Genomic DNA, 27,239 nt, shown 5'->3' with positions numbered 1-27,239 from the left:
CAATGACTTGTGCTCACTGAGGAGAGGTTTTGCCATTTTCCTCCCCATGGATGCCCACATCATGTCCTATTGTGAACTGTTTTTGAAACAGTCATTTAGCAGAATGGGCTGACCTGTGACATTCAAGGGAAAGCAGGTGTGCTGCTTGAGAAAAGCAAGTCTAAAACTCCCTTGGGCTCATGGAGCCTATGTTTATTGTATTTTAAATCTGTGCTTTTATATTAAACTAGAGGTTCCCAAACTGGTGGGTTGTGATCCACCAAGGGAACCAGAAGCAGGGCATTCCCCCTTAAGGAGAGTGGCCCTGCAGCAATGGCAACAATCGCGCTGCAGCGATCGCACTGCCACTGTGATCAGGAGTTGCGCGAGCCTTCAGCAGGGTGCAGGGGACTCACAGCCCACTCTGTGGGCTTCCCCACTACTCCAAACAGCTCTTTTTGCTGATCATGTTCCATTTCTGGTTGCAATCCCAAAACTGGAAGTGGGTCACAATTGACCCACTAATGCAGCGGAGAAGCCCACGGCAGGGGCAGAGAGCCCCCCCATGCTGAAGGCCAGGCTACCCCCCAGAAACATACAGAAGCCCCTTGGTTGTAGCGATGCTGCAATAGCTGTAGCACCATCACCCCCACCCCCCGCAAAGACCTACAAGTTTTCCTATTCCTCTAAGAGTTTGGGAACTATACTCTCAAAGGCAAAAGAGCTCCACTTTGTGCAGCCTAACCCATATTTCACCTCCTTCTCTTTTTACCATCTCTGGGCCATAAACACCTTTGGAGTCCTTCAGAGGCTCTAGTAGTTAATACAAAATCATTACCAAGCATGGAAATCATTCCTTAGTCAAAATAGCTATAAAGCAATAATAAACAAGAAAGATGATAAGTTGTTTGGGCCAAATTGTGTCTGAGGTGGAGAAACAAACTTTTAAATCCCACTCAGTTCTTCTTCAAGCTTCAGTGTTTTTTTTGTTTTTGTTTTTTTGGGGGGGAAGACACCAGAAAAAATGCAATCATTCATTTCTAGCCTGTTGTTCACCTAGCCATGATGGTTTTGTCAGCCAAAGAGATGTCAAAAGTGACTTTATGCAATTGCAACTGTTGTTTGTTAGCTTGCACACAGTCTTTGCTGGAGAAGCAGTTCCCTTGGCTGTATATACACCTCTGTTCATACAAGAGACTTGTGTTCTTCCTCACCCTCATGACCTTGTAAACTGTGCATCTCTCTGATACTTTTAATTTTTTTTATTTGCACCTCCTTGAACATAGGAAAGGCAGTATGTAAATCTTTTAAACAAAATAAATGAATCTCTTGAGGAGTCACTCTTGAACCGATCACAATTTTCATGTAACTCAGTCCTCAGACCTAAGAGAGCATGGAAGCTTTTAGGATTGTCCCACAAAAGAAGGAATGTCTGGTTCTCTGAACAGCCCAGGACTCTCTAACTAATGTGACTACCCATTCATGGCAAACTAGGGGTTTTGCTATGGAATAGAGAGTTTTGTGCTAAAAAGAAAAAGAAAACATCAAAATTCTGTACTAAAATAATGCAACTTCTGTTCACATCATGCAATAATACCAGCTTATTTTTCATTATCTGTTCTGCTTTTGCTAACCGGCGAGGGGGCCTCAAGCAAGTATTGCCAGCTTATTTTCACACTTTTCTCCGTAACCATGAGAGCTAGAAACTTGCTTTTTAGAAGAGTGCCTAGAGGACACAAAATGTGCTTGGTTAGAAATCCTGATTGTAATCAAGCTAGGAGAGCAACCTAACCAGCAGTCTGAACCCATTCTGTCAAATAGACAATGGGGCTTGGGCCATGTTTAAGCACTAATTTGTGAAATTGGTAGGGGAAGCATCATGGCACTTACATATTTAATCTGATAGCGTAGAGATGTCCTTGGCAGTGCCTCACTGAGCCCCTCCATCCCATCACTGCCCTCTTGCCAAATCCCTCCCCCTCACCTGTTGACGCACGTCTCTTTTTACGTGTGTGGCTCCAGGTACGATATGGACAGCACTGACAATGGGAGCCCTGGGTCCGACAAGGGAAAGGCCCTGGACAGATCTATGGAGGACCTCAGCAGAAGCAACTCCTCCTCCCCCACGCAGGGCTCCTCCAAATCGAGGCACCTGACTGTCAGGTAACAGAGTGAATGGAGGGGAGCAGTTCTTGAACCCCTTTACCCATACTGTGTCACTGGAAGCGGGATGCAGAAAATGGGCCAGGAGGAGAGAACATTCCAGGTGGTCTGGGAGCAAGTCCTAAATTTTCTTCATCATTGCCAATGTCATACTGTTTCTCTGCCCACCTCCCTTTCCCTACCAAAGCCCTATTCCAGGTAGGTACCAAGACCCCACATGGTTCTCTTTCCAGTGGCCTGGCATCCATAGTTTGTTCCAGAGGGCACTGGACTCCAGTCCTGGTTTTCCTCAGCTATCAGCTATGGTTTTCCTCAGCATTTTGGAGAGATCTCATATGAGCCACAGGTTGCAACCACAATTCATATCTGTGGCTCTACTGCATTGGGTTTCTTCTCCTCCCTAAGCAATGTCTATTCAGTACCTTGAGCCTCTTCCAAAGAGACATAATAATCTAACTGGCAATCTGTCCTCTGCTGTTGCCTTTAGCAGCAATTTTCAGCCTTTGTCATTTCATGGCACACCTGACAACATGCTAAAATTATCAGGGCACACCACCAGCTAAAATTAGCGAGGCACACTGTGCAGCTGGTTGGGGGGCTCACGTTTCCCATTGGACCTACTAATAAATGACCCTCCCCCAAACTCCCACAGCATACCTGCAGATCATTAGCAACTTACCAATGTGCTGTGGCACATTGGTTGAAAATTGCTGGCCTATAGGTCCTTTAGATTTTCACAGTCCTGTAGGTTGCTGCTGTAGGTCCTGCTGCCACTCCATCTCTCTTGGACTAAAGTTATTGTAAACACCAAATCTAAACTGAACATCTCAAAATGCAAAGCACATGATTCAAAAGCATGGCCTTGAAGTCAGGGCCTGCCTGGGAGATGTCCTGGGAACTCCCCTATACTCCACAGTCAGTTCTGTGGTGGAAGAAAGGTAGGTGATTAAGGCCCAAATCCTAACCAACTTTCCAGCACTGACATAGCTGTGCCAATGGGGCATATGCTGCATCCTGCAGTTGGGGTTGCTGTCATGGAGGCCACCTCAAGGTATAGGAATGTTTGTTCCCTTACCTTGGAACTTCATTGTCCTTACCTTGGTGCTGGAAAGTTGGTTAAGATTGTGCCCTAAATAAATAAAACCTTGCAAATGCCAGCAAGGTTAAAATGTTAGTTAAAAGCTGCTTTTTGCAAATAGGGGGTTTTGCAGAAGATTACCTTCTACAAAAAATAAACAGATTGAAAATCGATTAAGCCATTTTAATCAATATGGTCAATCATCCCCACTTGTATCCTGTATAAGTATCTCCTATGTATCATGTCAAAACAAGACCTTGTTCAGTGATGAAGAAAGGGTTGTGTTACACAAGCAGGCTCTTTAGGTGCTGGCTTGTGCAAGGGAACCTAAACCTGAAGTTAACACTGGAGGGGGAAGCTCTAGGTCACATTCTCAAAATTGTGTGGATGGTTTGCAACCTTCAGTCTCGAAAGACTATGGTATAAGCCTACAACACCCAGTATTCCCAGGCGGTCTCCCATCCAAGTACTAACCAGGCCTGACCCTGCTTAGCTTCCAAGATCAGACAAGATTGGGCATGTGCAGGGTAACAGTTGCTGTCTCCATCTAAAAATATCCCCAAAATCCCTTCATCAAGCAAACATTGGGTAGGAAGGGGAATGAGACCAGGCTTGTTATGTGTAAGTTGTGCTCTGTTTTGTGTCCCTGGAGAAGTTCAGTTGTTCTTAAAGTGACACCCTTTCCACTGGTTTCTGCGATCACAAGTATCCATACAGTGCTTAGGAGGCAACCCACTTTTTTGTTGGCACCTTGCCTCTTCAGCAGTGCATGGAAATCCCTTGCTTGCACACACAGTGTCCTCCTAGTTTCACAAAGAAGCTCATTGGGCAGGGTTTGAGGACTAATTTGGGTGCCTTTCTAAGCATTTTCCCACTATATCTTCCCACTGTAAGAAGATATGGAGGTTTGCAAAAACCATCTAATGCAGAATAGTGACCCATCTTCAGGAGAACAAAGTTTAAACACCACTGGACTAATTAATTCAAGCTTCCCGTGGCTATCGGCCAACCCAGAATCACCAGGCCTTAAAAGTACCTTTGAGAAATTTGAGACCTGCTTACGTCAACTGCTAACTATCCTCCTGACAAATGGCAATCTCTGGTCTTCTTTTTCTAGCCTTGCATTTTTCTGTCTCTGCCCTCACTCTTCCTCTTTTCTCTTGTTCTAACCCCACGCTTCTTTTACACGCTTCCCTTTGGGACAACGCCTCACGGTAGGTACCCAGACTGTAGTAGCCTTATAGGGGTGGGAGGGGACAAGGTATCCTAGCACCACAACTGTCTTCAAGTCAAAAGAGGCACAGAAAGCCACGATGTGTCAGGATGTGTCATGTCATGTCACGATGTGTCATGGCCCCCTGAGCCATGATTCTTCAAGGAGGAGGGCTCTTCTGTTAAAATAAGAGTCAAATCCTAAACAGAGGCCTCTATCAGTATCCAGTCTGATGGTTGCACTGAGCATGCCCTTTTCTATCTTATTAATCATAACATTGTTCCACTTGCATTTGTGGTAGTGGAGGCCAATGTGCACGAAAGAGATTTAGCTGGCCCTGTTTTACTCAAGGGAGGGGTAGGGCCTTTGGACTTGGGGCTCAGTTTGCCAAGTGCTGTAGTTAATAACAAATGCTCTGAACCTCAAGCCTAGGTCAACTCTTTTGTATATGGACAGTTTTTCCATGGCTTAAGGCTCTTAAAATGGCAGGCCTTTCCTTGAGTGAAGGCAAGAGAAGGTGGGAATGATTGGGGTGGGAAGGGGGCTGCCATTGCCTTACATCTATGATTCTCCCAGTCCAGTTCTGTGCCCAGAAGCAGCACATACCTCTGTGTTGCCTGACTCCACCACCCACTGCCACCTTTGCTCACAACTACATGCAGCTTCCCTAGTTTGCATCTCTTCTGTTTGAAATGAACAGGATCAGGAGATGACTGGCTCATGCTAATTACAAACAGAAGAGGGACAAATCGGGAAGGTTGCATGCAGCAATCTTTGTAAGTGCAAGGAAGGGGTGGGTGGGCTCCAGATCCCCCTTCCCTGCCTACTTGGTACTTTGTAAGCACCAAGTAGGTGGGGACGTGGAATTTGGATCTGCAGAAGCTCAGTGGCATCACTAGGGAGTTGTAGACCACACCAGGTGACACCCTTGGGGGGTGATACCAAAGGAGGGGAGCCAGAAATTTCCTGGCTCGGCCAACAGGGACTCCAGGTCTATGGTGCAGGTAGACCTGAGCTCTGTATTGAGAAGCCCAGTAGACCTGGGCTCTGGAAACCTTTTTGGCTGTCACTGCCCTCCCCCTTATCCTGTTTTGTCCCCTCTCTGCCCCCATTTAGCCCATCCTTCTCATCACCCTTCCCTTTCACTATACGAGGTGACATCAACCCTAGTGACACTACTGCAACAGCTCTCCCCCCCACTATCTTTTCCTCCAGTACCATTGGAGGAAGAAGGAGGCTGCCGCAGCTGCAATTATCTTGTGACTTGCTCCCAGCAAGTCGGAAGAGGCTCAAAGTGCCCAGCGGAACGGCTGGCAGGAGAGGGCGGCAGACAGACAGATTGGGGGCTCATCGATACCCCACCCTTCTAAGGGTGTCGCTCCACATGAAACATTTGAGGGGCCTCATGGTTGGGCTGTTCCTATCAGTGCCGGAGAATCCACAAAGGGAGTTGAGTTTCTTTTCCAAGCTGTGCAGGAGACCACAGTGAAGGGGTGTAGCATAGGAAGCAACGTCATGTGTCCCTGTTGTTTTGCTGTACTTGACTGAAGGTTGGTCTCAGAGTTTTTATTTAATTTTTTGTAGGTCACAGTAAAGCTTCCCCCTGTGGTTCCGCAACTGCCCTTTTTCTTTCCTGCGGCTGGGGGGAGTGGGAGGGCGGGGAGGCCTCCGCCTGAAGCGTCCTATGTTTCCCTCCTGTCCTGCAGGCTTGCAATCTTCCACCTCCTTCAGGTGTTGCCATTTGAACCAGCAGATCCAAACATTCTTTCAACAAGTCCACCCAAGCGTCCCCTACTCCAGCGCCCCCGGGAGCGAGCAGGACCCTAAGCCCAGGCCACCTGTCAACTCCTACTCACCCCGGTGAGCCTCAACCCTTTGCAGCCAAAGGGCACCAGCTTGGCTAGGCAAGGGCATGCTTCCTCCCCCCCTCAAAGCTTTTGTGTTCATTGGCCAGCAGTTCAGACACTGAGCATTGTAGCAGCCTTTCCAAAGCAGTGAGGTCTGAAAATGTGCATTTAAAAACTCCTGGAATCTGCAGTCCCCCAGAACTTCTGAAGTTGGAATGAATTGTGTAAAGCAGAGATATTTGCATGCTTTTATTTTGGTTGTGCAGTGATGTTTTGGCACTAATTGCAATTTAGTTTTGCACTCTTGTTTGCATCTTATACAGGTAATTGGGGCAGATGTACTGGGGAGAGTGGTTATGGAGGAGGGGCTCAGCCACTCCATGAAGCTATCCCAGGACTTTTCCACTTTCACTTTCTAAGGGTTTAACAAAAATGACCTATCATGTGCTTCATTTTGCTTTCCTGTCCCAATCATGTGGCCTAGAAATCTGTTCTAATTTTGAGACTGAACCACTCCGAATCTCAAGTGTGGCTACAGCATTAGGTACAGGTAACCACATTCTGTATTCTGCTAGACACACAGCCATGTTAATTTTCAGGCTCTCCTTTATGTGAAACATTATTCCTTCCATATAACACTTTAAAGTCTTTTCTGGAGCCCATCTTCCATGACTTGTTGAGGCTCACTCCTTCCGTCCATGAGGTGGTGCTCCAAGGATTGGACTGGAGTGGAATTTTCTTAAGTCTGCTAGATTTGAACTGGTGACTCAGAGGCAAAAAAGAATCTTGTAATACTGCTGCCGAAGTGGACACCCTGTTCCCTCTACCCCTGCTTTTCGAAACCTTTGCTTTTGATGTTGATTGGGCTGCTGGGTGGCCTTTGCCCTCCTTTCTCTCTCATTCAGCCATTTTTCTGACCTTTCTTTCTGCCTCAGATTCAATTCATCACACAGCAAGAAGGCCCTGAGAAACTCGCGCATTGTCAGCCAGAAAGACGACGTTCATGTCTGCATCATGTGCCTCCGGGCCATCATGAATTACCAGGTGAGGTAACTGTAAGTAACACAAGGAAACAGACAATGGTTGAGGACAGCTGCACCTGCCTATGAGTGGCCACAGACCTGGCTGTCTATCCCTAGTCATGTCCAAGGGCTCTCCTTGAGAAAGCATAAACTCCCTGAACTTCGGTGGAACAAGAGGAGTAGCTACCTCCTAGTAAGGGGATCATTGAGCCCTGGACAACTGTGTCCCAGTCAAATCTGTCCTGGCATTGGACACTTGCATCCATTTTATTTTTTGGCATCCCAGACATTTGTGTCCCAATATGTGTAGATTTATATTACATGTGCTTATTTATTTTTAAAGGTAGGGCTAGGGCTGAGATAAGAGGCTTAGCATATATAACATGGAGTTTGTTGCCCAGTTATAGTGGGATGCAAATGACAGGGATGCAAAGGACGCAAATGTCTAGGGACACCAATGGCTAGGATGCATTTGACCAGGACGCAGTAGTCCAGGATGACCATCAGTCATCATGTTCCCTCGTCATTTTTCTGGGTTTATTTTGGCTACTAATAGTCTTTCTCTCTCTCCTTCTGCCTAGTCTGGGTTTAGCCTTGTGATGACCCACCCAGCATGTGTGAACGAGATCACATTGAGCCTCAACAATAAGAACCCCAGGTAAGTATCCTTACCTTCTTTTCTTATATATTGCATTTCTCCTGCACTGTCTCCCTTCCTGCACCCACCCCCACCCTCTGTTTAATTGCTTTGAAGTGGTGCTGGGGTTCAGGCCTCTCTAAACTTTGCAGCCTGCTAGTTGGGAAGCCCTACCCCTTATCCTAGGCAAGGGAAGCAGATGTGGGGTGAAGACGTTGCACTGTGCAGCGACTCAGAAAGGCTTTGTGACTGCTCACAGGTTTCAGCCACGGAGCCTTGGCATTTGAAAAGAGATCCATGGGTGAAGCCTCAAATAAGTCCAGTTCAGTCATCTCTGCTTGACTTGGTTTGATCTTCCCGGCTGTAGTGAGATCAGAGGCATCCATAAATTGCTGTCTCTTCCAACCAGGAAGCTCACCCAGTTCTGGGGGCTTCATCTCCATGGTGACCACAAAACACCCTCTCATCTCCTCCAGTCTCCAGATATGCTCATGTCCTTCTTCTATACCAGGAACCTCCAAAATGTGACCTGTGGGCCAGATCCAACATTCCAGGATTGCCCATCTAGGTGTCGTGGCGGCAAAGGCTTTCCTTTCTGCGCCACAACCTCCAGTTTTTGCAACCAATCTTTACAGAAACTTGCACTGGGCAGCTGCTTCCCCCAGGAAATTGGGGCATAGAGCCTTCTGGGGTGACAGGGAGTGGAAGTGGCTGTCCAGCGTGAATTTCTGCAAAGATTGGCAATGAAAACTGGAGGCTGCAGCATGGAACCGAAAGACTTCACCACCACTGCACTGCACCTGGACGAGTAATCCTGGGATGCAGTGGGCCGCAGTTTGGAGATGGCTGTTCTGTACCTGTGACCAGTTTGGCAATACTGAGGTGCCTTCTCTTGGCTGTGAGACTTTCAGTTCCCACCCCCTATGTATGCAACATTCTTTTTCATCTGTATGCCTCTGAGTGCCACTAAAGCTTCTTCATGTCCTATTTATGGGTTCCCCAAAGGCAACAGTTGGCTACTGTTGAAAAAAGGATGTTGGTCTAACTTGACCTGTAATTTGGTGCAACTGGGCAACTCTTCCTGCAAAAGTTTGGATCAGTTGATGATGGACAGATCTTGCAGCAGTTGTAAACCACAGTAGCTCCATGGAACTCCATGTACAGGGGCATTCTATCTCTGAATCCCAGTTGCTGGAGGTCAAATAATGGGGGAGGGCTGTTACCTTCATGCCTTGTTTGTGGGCTTCCCAGAAGGCATCTGGTTGGCCTGTATTGGAGGGAGAGTTGGGCTAGATGGACCCTGGGTCTGGCCCAACTCTGATGTTCTGCTGCTATCCCCTAGCTCTGGTTGCAGAGCTTGGATTTTCTTTCCCCTTCTTTTGTTACTCCCCTTCTCTGTGACCTCCAGACCTAGCTCCTTACCAAGCTCCTAATGGGTTCCCTAAGCACCTGTTTACAGAGTCAGGAAACATACCCTGAAAGCCCACCATGGTTGAAAGAGGAAAAAAGGCAATCAGTGCCTTCTGCAGGTGGTTGAACCACCCATGAATTTGCAAAACCACATAGATCCTGAAGACTCAAGTGAGTAAGCCAGTTCACGCTACTGGGAAACGCCACTCTTCTACCCATCTACCTTGGCTGGCTAACTTCTCTCATTTCACCATCACCACAAAGAAGTGGGAGATGACCTCTAGCCCTCTGCATTCATCATAGTCCTTCAAGTTCAGCCCCCTCCTTCTGCCACTAAGTACCTACTAGGAGAAGAAAGTGTCCCAGTCAGCTCTTTTCCAAACTTTTCTCCTTCCTGCAGGACTAAAGCTCTTGTTCTTGAGCTGCTGGCTGCTGTTTGCTTGGTCCGAGGGGGGCATGACATCATCCTGGCTGCATTTGACAACTTCAAAGAGGTTTGTGTGCTTTACTGGCTTTTGGGGTGGTTATCGTCTTGACAGTAATTCTACCAAACTGTGTTTGGGGGTTGAGAACTAGTGTGCAATGAGAAATGAATTAATCCAGATAATTGGGGGGGGTGTCCCGTGAGCTAAAGTACACCCACAGAGGAGGCTTCTTGCCGAGTCCCTGCATGATTCTCTGCTCTGAGAGCAGCTCCTTCCAGTTAGCCTTCACTTTGGAGTGCAAATGGAAGCTGAGACATTCAGATCTTTTGTACTTTTCCTTCCATCTGGGAGTGCAATTTTGGGTGTGTGTTAGGGAGGGTGGAATTGGCTTTTGATTCTCAGAGCAGAAAAGAATTCGTATGGGCAGACAGTCTCTTGACGTAGAGCGTCTGTGAACCGTAAGAAGGAAGGCAGCTGTTCCTTAGTAAACCCTAAAGCAATACCTAAAGAGTTTGTAAATCGCTTTTAGAAAGGAGATGTGCTCAGCAAAGGAAGAGGTTAGAAGGGAAACTGGTCCCTGGGGCCTTCAACGCTGTCACCTGTAAATTGACACAGAGAGATCTGACAAAGGGGTTGCTTGAGTTACACAGGATACAGTTCACCCTGTGGAGCAGGCGGTTTGCGCCAAAGCCTTTGGAGGGCAGAAATGGAATCCCAGGCGCATAACAGAAAAGCACAAACCTGATCCCTTTCCCAACACGCTTGAGCAAATTGGGCTTGCGGAAGGCAGGGGGGAACGACCCTTTGGCTCTGCTTCTGTTTCTGCTTCCGTTGTGCTCCCCTCCCTCAGTCTCTGCTCTCCTTCCAAGCGTCTCTGCCTCTTTTGCTCTTAGTTTCTCACAAGTTACTGCATTCATTGCTGGGGGCCTGCAGCATCTACCTCATCTCTTTTAGCACTCTTCATTTTGCACACTGCCTGTTAGTCATGATCACCTTTTCCCCTGCCTATGAACTTTGTGAGGTTGGTCTCTCTCGTATTCCCATTTTACAGAAGAGGAATTGAGGATGCAAGTAATCACACAGTCCAAGGCTGCATGGTTTAGGTGTGGCTGCTCAAGGCAGGAAAACATCTATACCTCACAATCATTCCTACTTCAGCTCTAGGGATAGAATCTCAGAACCTTCTTCCTTGCCCAGTGCATGAGAACAGTGGTAGTTAGATACTAAAGCATGTGGTCTGGCAGGCTCAAGAAGATAGTCATCCCCGTTCTGCATTGTCAGGATCAGGGGCTGCTGTCTCTGCAGACGTGTGCCAGTGCTGTGTATGCAGTGAAGAATTTTGGGCTCTTTTCAGTCACTAGCCTGTCCAGAAAATCTTGGGTCCTATGTTTCTGTACAAGGCTAGAAACTCTGCCCATCAGTGATGACAACCCATAATTGCTTATTATTCCCCCTGGATTGAAGGGGAGGCTTTGCTCAGGGGTGTCTATTCTGTTTTCACAACCTCTGGTGAAGACAACCTCTGGTGAAGCCCTTGACTAAACAACCACCGGGTAGATGGGACTCGATAGCCTGGGAAGGCAGCTCATCTGAGAGAAGGAAAACTCTGATCCCAAACCTCCACTGCCTTGTGGCTACATCCAGTTATGGAAAAGGCTTCAGGAGTCAACCTTGAGGCAAAATCTGGAGCCAGAGTCCCTGAGGCAGTTCATGGCTGAACACAGTCACATTCTGGCAACTCCTGCGATGCCGCTGAAACCAACAGTATTTGCTTCTGCCTTTCCATTGGACCATTTCAGCGACGTGGAGAGGGGGGATTTGCTGCATGGGTAACAGTCTATCCTCCTTATCTACTTTACCCAGGCTTCGCGCACTGGAGAGGACACTCTGTTCCAGAACCACTATTCAGAGCGCGATACCATAGTCTTCCGAGACTGAAGGATGCCAACAGCAACAGAAGCGGTCAAATTTGTTATTTGAACCAGAGAAGCAGATCACCATCAATTTGGTGCTTGTGCTCAGGCCAGATGTGCATGGTGCACTAATGAACAAATATCTGTCGATACAGGTTAAGTCTCGTTATTCTCAAGGGTTCCATTCCCAGAACTCGCGTGGGTGGCAAAAATTGCATTAAAGCAAATCCATTTAAAAAACAATGTCCCTTTGCTTAGTGATTTAAAAACAGCCTTGCTGACCTTTGTGATGTAAGACAGTCATTAGGCAGACAATCCATCAAACAGGCTCTCTCCAGGTGCTTAGAAAGTCTTCACTTCGAGCCAGTGACCTCTCCCTTCACCCAGAGCACAGCACTGAGAAAGAATGCAAAGTGATTATCTTTCTTTCATGTGCTCAGGAGGAAGGGAGGGGTCACTTGCCTTGGAGTGAAGCTGTTCTGAGTGCCTGGAGAGAGAATGATTGATGGTTTGTCAGGCGGCTGCCCTCTCTCGCATTAACGAGGCTGTTGTTAAACAACTTTTCCCCTTTAATTTAAAGTGTCTGTGGATAATTAGGTTATACCTGCAGATAGATTTGATATCTATTAAATGAGGATGTGGGATGAGCGCATTTTCAAGGGAGAATCAATGTGTTTAACCTCTTTCATGTCATTTTACCATGCAGACAGACTTATTCTAGATCTGAGCCCATCTGGGGGAAAACCAGTTTTGAAAACTGCAGTTTAAAAACAGAACTGCAGAGTGCAGAAAGGATAAAACACCCTGCTCCTGTTTGCCAATTCTCCTTGGTGCTCTCTAATCCCTGCCCAAGTGTAATGAGGGTTGGAAGCCCCATGTTTCCTTCAAAACCTGGAACTCCACCCATATTAGAATTCATCTTTTCCCAGGAGGAGAAAAATGCAGCTTTTACCAAACTCAATTGGTCTGATTGTGAGAGCAATACAGTGGCCATTGTGCAGAAATGCCTCACGACCATTAAGGTGATGTTCCAAAGGTCCAAAGGAAGTAGATCACTCCAAAGGTGATGTTCATAAGGTTCAGGGGGTGTGTGGTGAGTTCAGGGTCAAGTGGCATGTGACTCTAATCACTTCATTGGCCCTGGCATGCTTGATGCATGGAGTGGGGAGATCTGGGTCATGACCACAGTGGGTTTAGAGACATTTTAACTCTCTCCCCACTGCTGTCTGAATCCACCCCTATCATGCATGCATGCATGCACGCGTATGTATGCTGTTTGCCCTGGAAAAATTGTGCTTGAATATTGTACAGTTTGCTTTGCCCATTGCATTTGTGTGCAGTGGATTTTTGGACTTTCAGGTTGCCAAGTGTCCTCCTTGTGTGAGCGGCAAACTCCTACAGCAAGGTTGTAACTTTATCTTGGGTGAAACGTTCATCTCCAGTGAGGATTCCAATTCACAGGTGGGAACCGGGCAAAACAGAGGCAGCGGTCTCCTGGGAAAACCCTCTCCACTCCCCCTCCTACTCCAGCAAACCCACTGCCCTCCTCCAGATCAGATATCCACAGTTTCGCAGATGAAACTGTTGCCTAGCGGGGCTGTAATAGGAGGAGTCATAGCAACAGCTTGGCCCAAGGGGGAATTTCATATATATTAGAGATGCCATGTAATACTACACGCACCGGTGTGCTTATACTTCTCATACACACTTTCAAAAGTGTGCCTCTTTCAACAGCTATTTTGTATTTGAACAAAAAAGAAACCCACAACTTTCACACCCAAGGCAGAGTTTCCTCAGCTGTAATTAAGCCTAAGTATATGTTACTGCATTTGCCAATATCAATCCCTTGCTTTTGCTTTCCCTCTGTTGCCTTGAATATTTCACTTCCTCCAACTTTCAAGAAATTTCAAGCTTCTTTTTCTGTTAATGTAACTTCATAAAGCTCCAGGTACTGCTGCAGTGGTATATTTGTAGTAATCATCTTTCTTTCTTTCTTTCTTTCTTTCTTTCTTTCTTTCTTTCTTTCTTTCTTTCTTTCTTTCTTTCTTTCTTTCTTTCTTTCTTTCTTTCTTTCTTTCTTTCTTTCTTTCTTTCTTTCTTTCTTTCTTTCTTTCTTTCTTTCTTTCTTTCTTTCTTTCTTTCTTTCTTTCTTTCTTTCTTTCTTTCTTTCTTTCTTTCTTTCTTTCTTTCTTTCTTTCTTTCTTTCTTTCTTTCTTTCTTTCTTTCTTTCTTTCTTTCTTTCTTTCTTTCTTTCTTTGCACCAAACTATGTTAACTTGTGTGGCGCGCGTGTGTGTATGTTAGATGGCAGCGGTCAGGGGGGGGGGCTTTATCCCTTTGCCCTGCTGCAATCTTGATCCAGATGGAGGGCGAGACACGACTTCTGTTTGCCTCAGGAGGGAGATTCCAATTTTGTCTCCTGTTTGTCTTGTCTGCTTTTGAGTTCAGTGCTTCAGAGTCCCTATAATGATGATGAATATAAACTCAAATAATTCTTTACAGAATGTTTGTCATGGATATTGAACTTGGACTAGGCAAATCTGGGTTCAAATCCTGCTCATCCATGAAGCTCACCTTGGACCATTCGCTATTTCTAACTTACGTTTTAGGATTGCACTAAAGATTAAAAGGGATTGCATGGAATATAAAGGGGAAAAGAATCTATTGTTGAAAGCAAGTTATAGGCAATTTACATTTCACACTTGTTCTTCAGCTGAATTGAACTCAGGGCAGGTATTTTCATTTCAAACATTTATACCCTGCCTTTCCAATCAGTTCTCTGATGTGACTCACTTTGAAAGAGTAAAATCATAAATGAACAAAACAATAAAATAATCAAGGAAAACCCCCTGCAAGCTATTTTAAATGAAGCTCATGCTGTTTTTTGAATTTTCTGATATATTAACGCAGACACACACTAATTTGGTTGTCTCTTTTTGGGTTCATATGAATCATTCTTATAAAGAGATTTACTTGCTTCATTCTTTTCTTCAGCTCGTTCAGTGATTTTTAAAAACTGGAAATCCCCAACCAACCTTACAAAAATGGTATCAAAAACTCTAGGTTGTAGCTCTGAATGAAAAATCAGCACACCAGATAAGGGCTTCAGAATCTCAAACCAACGTAATTTGAGCTGGTTGAAATTGACTGAGGGCGCAATCCTAACTTGCACTGGAAGCAGGCAGGCCAGTGGGCCTACACTGCATCCAACACAAGTTTGGGGCCAAAAGCAGCGCAGCCCAAGGCAAGGGAAAACTTTTCCCCTTACCCTGTGTCGCACTGCAGCGGCAGCAATAGGTCTTCTTGGATCTACGCCAACTGAAGAGGTGGTGCAGATCCAAGCAGAATGGAGCGGCCAGGGATCGCGCTGTGCCGCCCAGGAACGGGCTAGGATCCGGCATAACTGCCAGATCCTGGCCCCACCTCCCGCTCCCTGCCCACCCGCCCTTTCCCACCTTGAAATACCTCCTTCTCACCTCCTCCTCGCCCTCCCCAAATTCTCCCAGACCCCTGAATCGGTCAAGCTCAGCTGACGCAACTCACCTTCTCCCTGGGGCCCGTGTCAGCGTGGGGAAGCTGGTGCACATCCGTGCTCCAGTCTATGTTCCCTCAGAGTGGCACAAAAGTGCTTTGCGACACTCCTGGGCTTGCGTTGGCACAAGTGCCTGTCAGGATTGCGCCCTGAATGCGTTAATAAAGATAGATACCTTTATCTCTCACTGGAAAATCAGATATATTTACGGAAAGACCTTCTGGGGTGATGAAATCCTAGAACAGAAGCACAAAAAGAATTGTTATTTTGGTTCTGCCATATAGTTAATTATATCTTTAATTGATCTTTGTACCATAAGGTTTAATTTAAGAATCTTAATCTGACACTGTTTTATTCTCAATATTTCGTTTATTTTTATTCTGAAGTTTGAATGTTTGCGAATGAAAAATCTCAGTAAAAAGGATTTGCAAAACAACCAATAGGAAGGCATTCATTTTGCCGCCTCCTGAGTTATGACAAATCAAGTGATGTGACTGGCAGCAAACGTCATGCTGATATCTCATACACTAAAAATTGGTTAGACTGTCATGGTTTGCATGCGTGCACCCAAGGGAATCTGAGAATTGTCATTCTTCAAAGAGAGGGAAAAGGATCTCTTATAATTCTCAGCATCGTCTATCATAAAGCTGAAGGAAGTAGAGGAAGTCAGGGCTGTTTTTAAAGATAATGTTGGAAGTGGAGGAGATGGAATAAGGCAGAGAGGTTGAGCTTGTTATTAGCTATACAGGATATATTTTAAAGAAATTGGGCAGTGAAATGAGCTGTTAAGTAGTCAGGCTAACCAGTTGGTGTGCTGGGAGGCAGAGAAAAAAATGGCAGTCTCTTGAGTTGTGGTTTTAACCACGTTCTCTGACCAAAGAATCAGATCAGAGTTTGTGGCCCTTATAGGGCCCAGAGGAATCTGATTGGTCCAACATTTCACTTGGCCTCGCCTGAGCTTGTGGCTGACTACCCACTGAATGTGAGCCATGCTGGTGGCTAAGCACAGGAAAGAGCTGGCACAGGGTAAGGGCACAATCCTAACCAGGTCTACTCAGAAGTAAGTCCCATTGTGTTCAGTGGGTCTTACTCCCAGGAAAGTGAGGTTAGGATTGTAGCCAGATACCTGGGTTCAGTTGCCAGAGCCCTCTATTTGAGCCCACTGTCATCATACAGATGGTTTAAACTTTACATTGTCAATGTACATCCTCAATGCAAAGCCAAATTGACCACCTTTCTTTGTCTTCCCTTCTCCCAACTCCACAGGTATGCAGCGAGAAGAACCGCTTTGAGAAACTGATGGAGTATTTCCGAAATGAGGAGAGCAACATAGATTTCATGGTAATTCAAAGGCTGGCAGTGAGGAAAGAGGATGTGGGTTTTCATTCTGCCCATATCTTCCCTAACAAATATGCACAGACAGGCCTTGTTGCCCTGAAACTCATTATTTTTTTCTGCCACAGCTTTGATATCTCTCTGCTGCTACATCTGTTTTGGCCTTCGGATTAACACAATACAAACTAACTTTGAAGCTTGGTGTTTTTGAGGTGGTTTAGTTTGTTGTTAGCGTGGTGTGCCTTGTCAGTTGTCCAAAAACTGATGGTGTGCCTTGACAATTTTAGTGCCATGTCAGCGTGCCTTGGGATGAAAAAGGTTGAAAATCGCTGATGTAGAGAATCAAACACGTGTGTGAAACACTGAAGATATAATTGGAACAACTTAGATTCCAATCCTGAGCTTGGCGCTCCGGCTTCCCACCGGAGCGCACTGTTGCAAACATGCCGTAAGGCACGTCTGTGAGGCTTACCGCCGGGCCAGCACCTGTGCTAACCCAGTGCTGGCCAGCGCTGGGCTAGCACTGGGTGGGCGCCCATCCTCTGCTGCTCTCACGGACCGCCAAACCACAGCACGGTAAGCGGGGGTGGGGAGGGGGGCAGGAAGGAGGTGTGGGAAGGGTGGAGAGAGGGTGGGCAGGAGGTGTGCCGGGGGGAGGGAACGGGGAGGCAGGAGGTGGGTCTGGTGGAGCTCAGCTCCACTGGATCCTGTCCGTTTGTGCAGGGCTTGGCACCCTACATGAACGCCTTTACTTTACCGCCGACCTTTTGGGGCTGATTGTGGAGCTGATTCTCTTACCCGGGAGAAGGGATGAAAGTCCCCTTCTCCCAAGGCGCTGCCCACGGCAGGCTGAGGCATGCAGGATGTGGCGGCAGCTGTTGTCTGCACCGCTGCAGCCGCATGCCCCGGGCAGCTCAGGATTGGGCTGTTAGTCAGATCAGTGGAATAAGGAACTGTGCAGAAATTAAAAATAAAAAATAAAAAACAATATGCCAACACTCTCCTTTTTTAAAATTCTCCAAAGGCTCAGAGTGGGTAGTAGGATGTTTAAAACACATATTTATAAACACAGCCAAAGAAATTAATGAAAATCAAACAGTTGGAGCTTGAGATGTGAGTGGAAAGGCACCTCTCGATGCAAGTGGGTGTGTGATTTCCATCAGCAGCTTCTCCCATGCTATAACTCTCATTGTTTCTGAGCCCCCCACCAACTTTCAGGATTTTAAGGGGGAAACTGGGGCATATGGCCTGGAAGACGGAATGGGAAAGGTTCTTTAGATCGCGACCATTAAATACCATTTAGTGAAGCTCTATTAAGATGTATGTGTGCCAGAATCGTCCTCTCCCCCAAAACCCAGGCCAAAGAAATGGTAAAAAAAGAGGAGCTAAAATTCCCTTGGGTGATGCATTCTCTCTCTCCCCCTCTCCCTCCACCTCCCTTCCCACCTTCCCAATACAGGTTGCTTGTATGCAGTTCATCAATATCGTGGTTCATTCTGTGGAGAATATGAACTTCCGCGTTTTCTTGCAATACGAGTTCACACAGCTGGGATTGGATGAGTACCTAGAGGTGAGAAGGATGGACCTGCTGGGTGGGGTTGGGAAGAGTAGTGGGTGGATGGATCTGTGCTCAGTTTATGGGAGTCACTTCATGGGAGTCACTTCAAGATTCTTCATTTGTGTAGTGTGTTTCATAGGCTAACTGCTTAACACTTCTGAGATCCCTGTCCTGTGTGTGGCTCACACCTCCACGGCAGGCATAAAACAGGCATGGAAATGCTTGTTATATGTTCTTGAGCTGGTTTTCTAGTGATACTGTTTCATATGGAATTTAGTGACCATTCTAACTTGGCTGAACACTGTTGATTTAAGCTGCAGTCAACACCTACCCAGAAGTAAGTTGCATTCAGCTCAGTGGTGCTTACTTCTGAGTAGACATGCCTAGGCCTGCGCATTGGTCACAGTAGCAATAATTCAGCAGAAATTAATTCTAGTTGGAGGAGTTAACCTCTCAGAGAATTCAGCTCTGACTTGTTCCAAACAGTCTGTGTCCTGGGAAACTAGGACACCCTTCACGGTTTGGGACCAGGGTATTTGAGGGACTGCCTCCTTCCATACAATCCTACCCATCCACTCAGGTTGTCAGAGAGGGCCCTTCTAACTGTACCGCCTCCAGCAGAGGTGAGGTGGATGGCAGCCTTCTTGTATGCAGTTCCTTGGCTCCTTGTTTGTGGAATTCCCTCCTGCTAGAATTAAGAAAGTCTCCCTCTCTGGAAACCTTCCAGCAGAATCTCAAGACATTTTTCTTTAGGAAGGCATTTGATTGACCTCATGGGCTGGCACTTTTAATGAGATGTAATTTTAATAGTTTTATGTAATCCTAGGGTCTGTTCTCTTTTAGTGTTTTAATCATTTTTAACATTTTTAGTGTTTTAAATTTGTACCAGTTTTTATTCTGTAAGTTGCTTTGAGTGTGGGAGAAAGCTGGGGAATAAATTATCCAAATAAATAAATAAACTACATGCAACCCATGCATGCATGCACAGCATTCCAAACTCTGTAAAATGCCGCTACCATTTTCTCCAGGTGGATCCGGGGAAGAAAGAGGGGATGCTGAGATTATGTTCCCCTGCCTATCCCTGATCATGAGTTAACAGAGGTTTCAAAAGCACCAGCTACTATGACAATCGCGATGTGAGTCACTGAGCCTGTTGAGTAAGGGAAACAAATGCAGTAGATAAAATAATTGCAAGCAACATATAAGAATGGTGATCCATGCATCTTTTTGAATGGTTGGCAACCTTCAGTCTCGAAAGACTATGGTAAAAGCCTACAGCACCTGGTATTCCCAGGCAGTCTCCCATCCAAGTACTAAGCAGGCCTGACCCTGCTTAGCTTCCAAGATCAGATGAGATTGGGCATGTGCAGGGTAACTGGGAGAAATATAACTCCCAAAACCAAAACAAATGGTTTTGCGGAGATCATTTTCCTCTCCCCAAAGTAGCATTGCAGCAGCTAAACAGTCAGGTGGAATCCCATGAATCTCTTCAGATGTGTATCCTAAGGAGTGGAGCCTCCCCCCCCCCCCCAAAAAAAAAAATCTGTGCCAAAAACTACCACTACAACTAAGCCTTTAACTTTGAGATCTTTCTTTTTTGACTCACCAGAAATTGCGCTATTCTGAGAGTGACAAGCTACAGGTGCAGATCCAGGCGTACCTGGACAACATCTTTGATGTAGGTGCCCTGCTGGAAGACACTGAAACCAAAAACGCAGTCCTGGAGCATGTGGAGGATTTGCAGGAGGAAGTTGGACAGGTATGGAGACCAGCTAAGTTGTTTGCTTTGGGGGCCTTTGAGGATAATGCGCCTCAGATAAATGAGAAGCAGCAGTGCCATTATAAAAGTAACTTGTCTGGTAGAGTAGACCCTTCTCTTCCTTGTGCTCATACACCAGAAGGAAAAAGGACTCCAAGTCATCCCTGGTCTCTCCCTGCACCACACATGCGCAAACATCCATTTTGTCCCAAGAGTTGTTTGGGCTGTCCACCCTGCTTCCTTATTCACCATGTCACTGTCTCGTCTGCTCTCCCTTCCCCCTTTTTTTATCCCTGGCCCTCTTGAAATTCTTGTCACAGCTTGCTGAGAAACTCCAGGATGCAGAGAATGAATCAATGGCCAAGATTGCTGAGTTAGAGAAACAACTGTGCCAGTCCCGCCATGAGGTCGAGTCCCTGAAAGCAAAGACAGCGGAGGATGACCAGGTATGACAGTAGGGATTAGGGGAGCTGGTGAGTGGAACTAATTGCAAAAAGGTGTGTTGGGAGGACTCTACCAAGGCACCATCTGGGCTAGTATCTTTCCAATAGTGGACAACTAAATACCTCTAGAAGACCCCCAAGCAGGAGTTCCTCACTTAGGTAATAGGCAGAGATGTAAAATGAAACAGCTCTTTCAGGCAAGGGATGCTGCCTGTTTGTAAGGATAGTGGAGTGGAAGATATGCACATCTAATCCAAGGGGTACAAATCCATGGCAAGATCTCCTCCTGCCTGTCCCACTGAAATGAACAGGATCTGTGCAAGAACTCAGGCATAATTCTTAAATTCCCCCCCCCCCAAAACCTGCCGACTATTTGGCCGTGTCTGCAAAATAAACACCAATTTGCTGCCACACAAGCTTCTTTGGTGAGAGCGACCTCCCTACTGAAGGGTTCAGTGGGCAGAAAATGTGGCTCAAGCACATTGAGGAAGAGCTAAGGAATGTGATTGACCATCAACGAGGCTAGAAGTATCACCACCAATTGCCAAGTGTAGCGTGAATGACACATGGATTCCAGTGTCACCTACAGTAGCATTTTGGTTGAGAGGTCAACCTGCTTCCCAAGCGCCAGCTAAGGACCAAAGAAGAAGAATGTTTAAATCATGAAGAGACTCAGCCAAGAAAAATTAGGCCACTGTTCTGTACCCCACAATGGCAACACATGCAAAATATTTAGTACCAGATTCTATTTACGTTCACTAGGTTTTCTATCCAAATCTCATGATTTTCTGGATCAATCTCTCTCTCTCTCTCTCTCTCTGAACACACAGGAACCAGTTGGCAAAACAATCTGTCCAAGGAGCCCCCCATTAGTACAAATGCAGCCCCCTCAAGGAAGAGCAGAGCCTCCACTGAACTCTGCCTTAGAACGCAAGCTGGAGGAACTGGAAGACAAGGGGCTAATCCGGATTCTGCGTGGACAGGATACATATGCCATCGTTGACATTGAGGTCATCCCAATCACTGTGGAAACCGCAGTGGTTTCCTCAGTTCTCATTGAGGTGCCCTCATCGACCAGCACAGGTACTGTCCCATTGAACAAGTGAGGTGGGATCCTTTACCCATCTTGTAGCAGAAACGGACAATCAGAGGAGTCACATGGTATATCTTCTACTGGGCTGTACCACATCAAGCAGCAGAAGAAGGACCGGTTTTTGAATGCTCTCCTATATGAAAATGACATTCTATACATTCATAGCTAGAATATCAGGAAGATGACTGTTCTAGCACTTCCCCCCCCTGAAACAATTCTGTACACAGTTTAAAAAATAACAACAAATGAATCCTGGGCCATATCCTAATAAGCAGTCCTCCACCTTCTGCCTGAAATGGTACAGCCCAGCATTAGTGGCACGGTGAACCCTGGTTGGTTTGTAGCGTTAAGACTAGATATTGTCTGTATTTCAGAGAAATCTCCACCTATGATGTAGAAATGGTCTCTGTGAACAAAACAGACTCGCTTATTTTAATATTCTAGTGTGTTCTGTTCATGTGCTGGGATTGCCTCATAGTTTATTTCCCCTTCTTTGTGGGGTGGGGTGAGGGGAGCACATAAGAAGGGGTTTATCTCTAGTTGGGCAGGATGGGAAGATACACATCACATATCTTATTTCCTTTCTTCTAGATTTTCCTTCTCCGTCCACATCCCCAGTTCCTTCTACTGCTCCAGAAATTCCACTACCACCACCACTGCCCTTCGCCAAGGACTCCAGCCCAGTGGTTCCGTCAAGCTCTCAAGACGAAGGTCCACCTCCTCCCCCTCCAGCACCACCCCTTCCTCAAAGCAATAGCCCTCCACCTGCACCACCACTTCCTGCAGGAGGAACCACACCCCCTCCACCACCCCCACCCCCACCCCCACCCCTCCAGAAGGGGGAAGGCCCAGTTCCTCCACCACCTCCACCCCCACCTATGGCGAATGCGGTGAATCCACCAGAGATCACAGTCAGCTCAGGTGAGTTTGCAACCCTGACAACTTGTAATGTCAATTTTCCATTTCCCCAACTTGTATATTTAGTTCTGAGGTAGGGACTGGGGTGATAGAAACATAATTCAGAGCCCAATCCTGTGGTCCGTGCCTCCACGGCGTGGACCACAGTCGCAAACGTGCCATAAGGCACATTTGCGGGGCTTACCACTGGGCTCCCACCGGAGCTGGCTCAGCTCCAGCTGGTGCTGAACCAGCACCCGGCGGGTGCCCGCATTTCACGACTCTGCGGTGCCTGCAACCTCCAGGCTGTGGAACGGGGAATGGGGGCGTGGTCGGGAGCGTGGGGGAGGCGTTCCGGGGATGGGGGAAGCGTGGTCAGGGGCGTTCCGGGGGGCGGGGGGAGGCGGATCTGTGGAGTCAAGCTCCGCAGGATCCTAAGCGCTCATGGAGGGTTGTGCACCCTACATGAGTGCCTTCACTTTAGCGGTGACCAAACACTCGCTGCTAAAGTGAGTAGCCCCATTGCGGGGCTGCTTCCCTTACCCAGGGGAAGGGGACAAACGTTCCCTTCTCCCAAGGAGCCTCCCGTGGTAGCGCAGGAGGCTGTGGATCTGGTGGGAGCCTGCCATGGAGCCACTGGGTCCCGCAGCTCCGGGCAGCTCAGGGTTGGGCTGCCCGGCAGTTATTAAGTGTTAGGAGAGACAGTGATTTTGGAAAGGAGAGAGGGAAATATAACAATACCCTCTGATTCTTACATTTCCTATTCAATCCTCTGCTGATTTCTGCCCCTCCTTCACCTAATGTTGTCCAAGTTCACCATAACCTCAAAAAGAAAAAAAAACCATAGAGGGAAATGAAAGCTGAGATTCCTAATTCTGCCCTTGCCAAATTCTAGTACTAGTGGACAGGAATGACACTCAAGTTTGGGAACTGGGAAATTCATGGATATTTGTTACCTGTACAGAACCTGTTCCTGGAGTAGAGACTGTTAGCTTATGGATATACTTATTGCATACTCTCTCTTCCCTCAGGGTTGCATTCATTCATTTTTATCATCACAACAACCTAACAAGGCATTGATGTAAGAGGGGGAAGCTGAGTTAGGGGCCAATGCTATCCAATTTTCCAGCGCTGGTGCAGCCACAATGCAGCCCCGAGGTAAAGGAACAAATGTTCCATACCTTGAGGAGGCCTCTGTGACTGCCTCCCCAACACAGGAAGCAGTGCATACTTCATTGGGACAGCAGCACTGGCACTGGAAAATTGGATTGGATTGGGCCCTTAGTCGGTAGACTCAAAAACAAGTCCTGTGGTATCTTGAAGTTTAACGAATGCAATCAACAAAACAATAGAATAAATTCATGCTAGATAAAATGGCATTATAAATGGAAAAATAAATATGTTAACCTTCAAAGTGCAGCAAGACTTTTTTCCCTCTCCCCCCCCCCCCCGGTGAGGTATGTTTTACTGGGAGAGATTGATTCTTCTGAAGCCTCTTAGTAAACTTTGTAGCTGTGTGTGGATTTGAACCCAGGGCTTCCTGGTCTAGGTTCAAACATATCAGTTTGGTTGTTCTATCAGGTCCAGAGGTTGAGGTATTCTAAGCACTGGAAATGATATAGTGGAGATGGAAAAGGTGCAAAAGAGAGCAACCAAAATGATTACTGGGTTGGGCACTTTCCCTATGAGGAGAGGCTACAACGTTTGGGCCTCTTCAGTCTAGAAAAGAGGCTCCTAAGGAGGGACGTGATTGAGATGTACAAAATCATGCAGGGGATGGACAGAGTGGATAGAGAAATACTCTTTTCCCTCTCACATAACACCAGAACCAGGGGACATCCATGAAAGTTGAGTGTTGGGAGAGTTAGTACAGGCAGAATAAAATATTTCTTTTCCCAGTGTGTAATTAGTTTGTGGAACTCCTTGCCACAGGATGTAGTGATGGCATCTTGCCTGGATGCCTTTAAGAGGGGATTGGGCAAATTTCTGGAGGAAAAGTTCATTACGGGTTACAAGTCATGGTAGGTATGTGCAAGCTCTTGGTTTTAGAGGCAGGCTGCCTCTGATTGCCAGATGCAGGGGAGGGCACCAGGACGCAGGTTATGTCTGTTGTCTTGTGTGCTCCCTGGGGCATTTGGTGGGCCACTGTGAGATACAGGAAGCTGGACTAGATGGGCCCTTGGCCTGATCCAGCCGGGCTCGTCTTATGTTCTTAATTATTCTAAGCACTGTGGTTTAGGCAACCATAGGATGCTCTGCCCCATCACCTTCAGACTGCTCACAGCTGTGGACTTTACTTTTCAAGAGACTCAAATCAGTTTAAAGGGCTCAGGTCCACAGTAAAACTGGAAAGATGGAAATTGTTTTGTTTTTTTGTTCAGTAAGTACCCAGTCTTTCTTTTCTTTTGGAAGCTGTCAGAATCAAGAAGCCAATACAGACCAAATTCCGTATGCCTGTCTTCAACTGGGTGGCTCTGAAACCTAACCAGATAAATGGGACTGTGTTCAATGACCTCAATGACGAGAAGGTGCTTCAGGTAATAAACACTGTGGTGAGGGGTTTGGTGCTGAGTTCTGTTTTCCTCATGGCTCTCTCGTTCCCTTTCTTTGCCCACCCACACAATGTTGTCATTTTTATCTTCCTCAGGAGCTTGACATGAATGACTTCGAAGAACACTTCAAAACTAAAGCGCAGGGCCCTGCTCTGGAGATCACTGCCCTGAAAGCAAAAGCTTCCCAGAAGGCCCCCAGTAAGGTGACTCTGATTGAGTGCAACCGGGCCAAGAACCTGGCCATCACGCTGCGCAAGGGGGGGCTCCCCACTGACAGCATTTGCAGGGCCATCCAGACGTAAGTAGTGTGCACCTGAGGAATAATTTCCCCCCTTCAGTTTAGCTCCTCAGCATGGTAGGTAGGGGAGGTTATTGGCACACATGTGCAGGTGCTTGTATGCAGGTGTACAAGGGAGGCGATCCCTGGTCAAGAGCCAGTTTGGTGAACAGGAATCCAACCTGGCTGATGACCTTTCAAGACTCACTAATCAGGTCACGTCTGTCAGGACCAAATGAGACTGTTCTGTAGCAGGATGGGAAGAACAAGGGATGTAGAAAATTGGCAGGAAAGTCACCTACAATATCTGTCAAGCAATGGGGTTCCCCTTACCTGGCCTGGAAGAGGTTGTATATAGTTCCCAGCCAATCAGATTACCAAACTGTGAGCAATCAGCACCGGTATACAAATTCAGTGCTTGCCAAGCTTGCTTGACTGGCCAAGATATTGTGACTGGGAGGAAACCAGATTCTGATCTCATGGGTGTCGGCAGACCACACCCAGCTGGGCCCTTTCTTGCCTTGAGTGATTCATAGCACAATCCTATCTTGCGCTGGAATGGGCAAGCCAGGAGGTCTTGCGCTATATCCAGTTCAAGATAGGACTGCCAAGTGGTTTGGCTGAAGGTAAGGGGAAATTCTTCTCCTTTCCCCCCAGGTAAACCACTATAGCTCCTATGGGTCTCCTCGGACTTGCACCACCTCAAGTCCAAGGAGAACGGAGCGGCATGAAGCCGCTCCATGCTGCTTGGGGAACGGGCTTGGAATCCATCATAACTGCCGGGTCCCAGCCCCATCTCCCGCTCCTCACCTGCCTGCCCCCCAGGACCACCCTCCGCCCATCCTCCCCCTGCCCCGGAACGACTCCCTCCTGCCTCATCCCTGCTTACCCCAGAGCCTTGCATCAGCCAAGTTCAGTCAACACAAGTTTCGCTTCCTCCATCAGCACCTTGTGCACCTCTGGAACCACGTGGAAGCCTCCCTGAGGCTCCAGATGCGGTCAGAAACTGTGCTTCAGGTTTGCCAGAAGCACCTGAAGCACAGTTTAAAGTGTCGGGGAAGCTTCAGGAAGCTTTCCCAACGCATCCTGGAGTTGTGCAAGGCTCCGTGCGCTCCAGACGGATTTGAACGTGGGGGGGTGGCTGCATCCCGCAGGTGGCACCATCGCGGACCTTTCCCTGGGACGCGGGGCTGGAGAGGTCTGCTCTACTATGGCCTCTCCCGAAGAACTATTGACTGAGGAGGTGGGCTCAAATTTAGTCACAAATCATTGCTGTCACAAAACACGTTACCTTTCTTCTGTCCTAGTTGGGATGAGCAATGTGATAAAGTGACAGGGGATCTCTTGATAGCCCTCTGGTGGAACATTGCTTAAACAGTCTTGCTAGAAATTTGGTGGAAGCCTTTGGTTTCCTCTCTATGGACTTTCCAGACAAGGGTGCCAGTCTTGCTTTGCTTGAGAAACTTAGGGCCCAATCCTATGCGACATTCCAGTGCTGATGCAGCCATGCCAATGGGGCATGCACTGCATCCTGTGGTGGGGAGGCAGTCACTGAGGTCTCCCCAAAATAAGGGAAAGTTTGTTGCCTTACCTCTGGGCTGCATTGCGGCTGCATTGGTGCTGGAAAATTGCATAAGATTGGGCCCTCTCAGATCCATGAGCATGTAAAGTGATGTGAACCAATGTAAATGATGCCATGGAAGTGAACCAGTGTAAATGATGCCATGGAAGGGCTGTGCCACCCCATCCACCCCTTGTTCCTAAGAAAGTCCTCTCCTGTTTTGCCCAGTCATTCTGGCCTGCTTTGCTCTCCTACAGATATGACATACCCTCTCTGAATCTTGACTTCCTGGAGTTGCTGCAGCGCTTCATCCCCACAGAATATGAGCTAACTCTGATCCGCAAGTACGAGAAGGAGCAGCGACCACTGGACGAGCTTACAGACGAGGACCTCTTCATGATCAAATTCAGCAAGATCCCCCGCCTGGCAGAACGCATGAACATCATGACCTTCCTGGGCAACTTTGGAGACACCGTACAGCTCCTCCTGCCGGTATGGGACAGAGTTGGGCAACTTGGGTTAATTAATCTAATTATGTTAATACAG

At 47.1% G+C, this 27,239-nt stretch overlaps 1 protein-coding gene and 1 pseudogene across 2 annotated transcripts in view; one reads left to right on the top strand and one right to left on the bottom strand.

Moving 5' to 3' along the window:
- The window catches only part of FMNL1 (formin like 1), a 100,198-nt gene that overhangs the window by 56,157 nt on the left and 16,802 nt on the right, over positions 1 to 27,239 (top strand). For both annotated transcript variants that reach the window (XM_066626997.1, XM_066626998.1), the window contains exons 7-19: positions 2,002 to 2,142; positions 7,216 to 7,324; positions 7,884 to 7,960; positions 9,750 to 9,843; positions 16,485 to 16,559; positions 18,013 to 18,123; positions 19,721 to 19,870; positions 20,191 to 20,316; positions 21,144 to 21,396; positions 21,998 to 22,327; positions 24,716 to 24,840; positions 24,951 to 25,153; positions 26,951 to 27,185. In XM_066626997.1, coding sequence (XP_066483094.1) covers positions 2,002 to 2,142; positions 7,216 to 7,324; positions 7,884 to 7,960; positions 9,750 to 9,843; positions 16,485 to 16,559; positions 18,013 to 18,123; positions 19,721 to 19,870; positions 20,191 to 20,316; positions 21,144 to 21,396; positions 21,998 to 22,327; positions 24,716 to 24,840; positions 24,951 to 25,153; positions 26,951 to 27,185 — 2,029 coding nt within the window. The remainder of the gene's footprint in view (positions 1 to 2,001; positions 2,143 to 7,215; positions 7,325 to 7,883; positions 7,961 to 9,749; positions 9,844 to 16,484; positions 16,560 to 18,012; positions 18,124 to 19,720; positions 19,871 to 20,190; positions 20,317 to 21,143; positions 21,397 to 21,997; positions 22,328 to 24,715; positions 24,841 to 24,950; positions 25,154 to 26,950; positions 27,186 to 27,239) is intronic.
- Positions 3,646 to 3,762, bottom strand: LOC136654943 (5S ribosomal RNA; annotated as a pseudogene).

This window comes from Tiliqua scincoides, chromosome 5, assembly GCF_035046505.1.
Source record: "Tiliqua scincoides isolate rTilSci1 chromosome 5, rTilSci1.hap2, whole genome shotgun sequence".
Taxonomy (NCBI): Eukaryota; Metazoa; Chordata; class Lepidosauria; order Squamata; family Scincidae; genus Tiliqua; species Tiliqua scincoides.
Note: the sequence above shows the minus strand (reverse complement) of the source record. Positions and strands in the feature narration are given on the sequence as shown.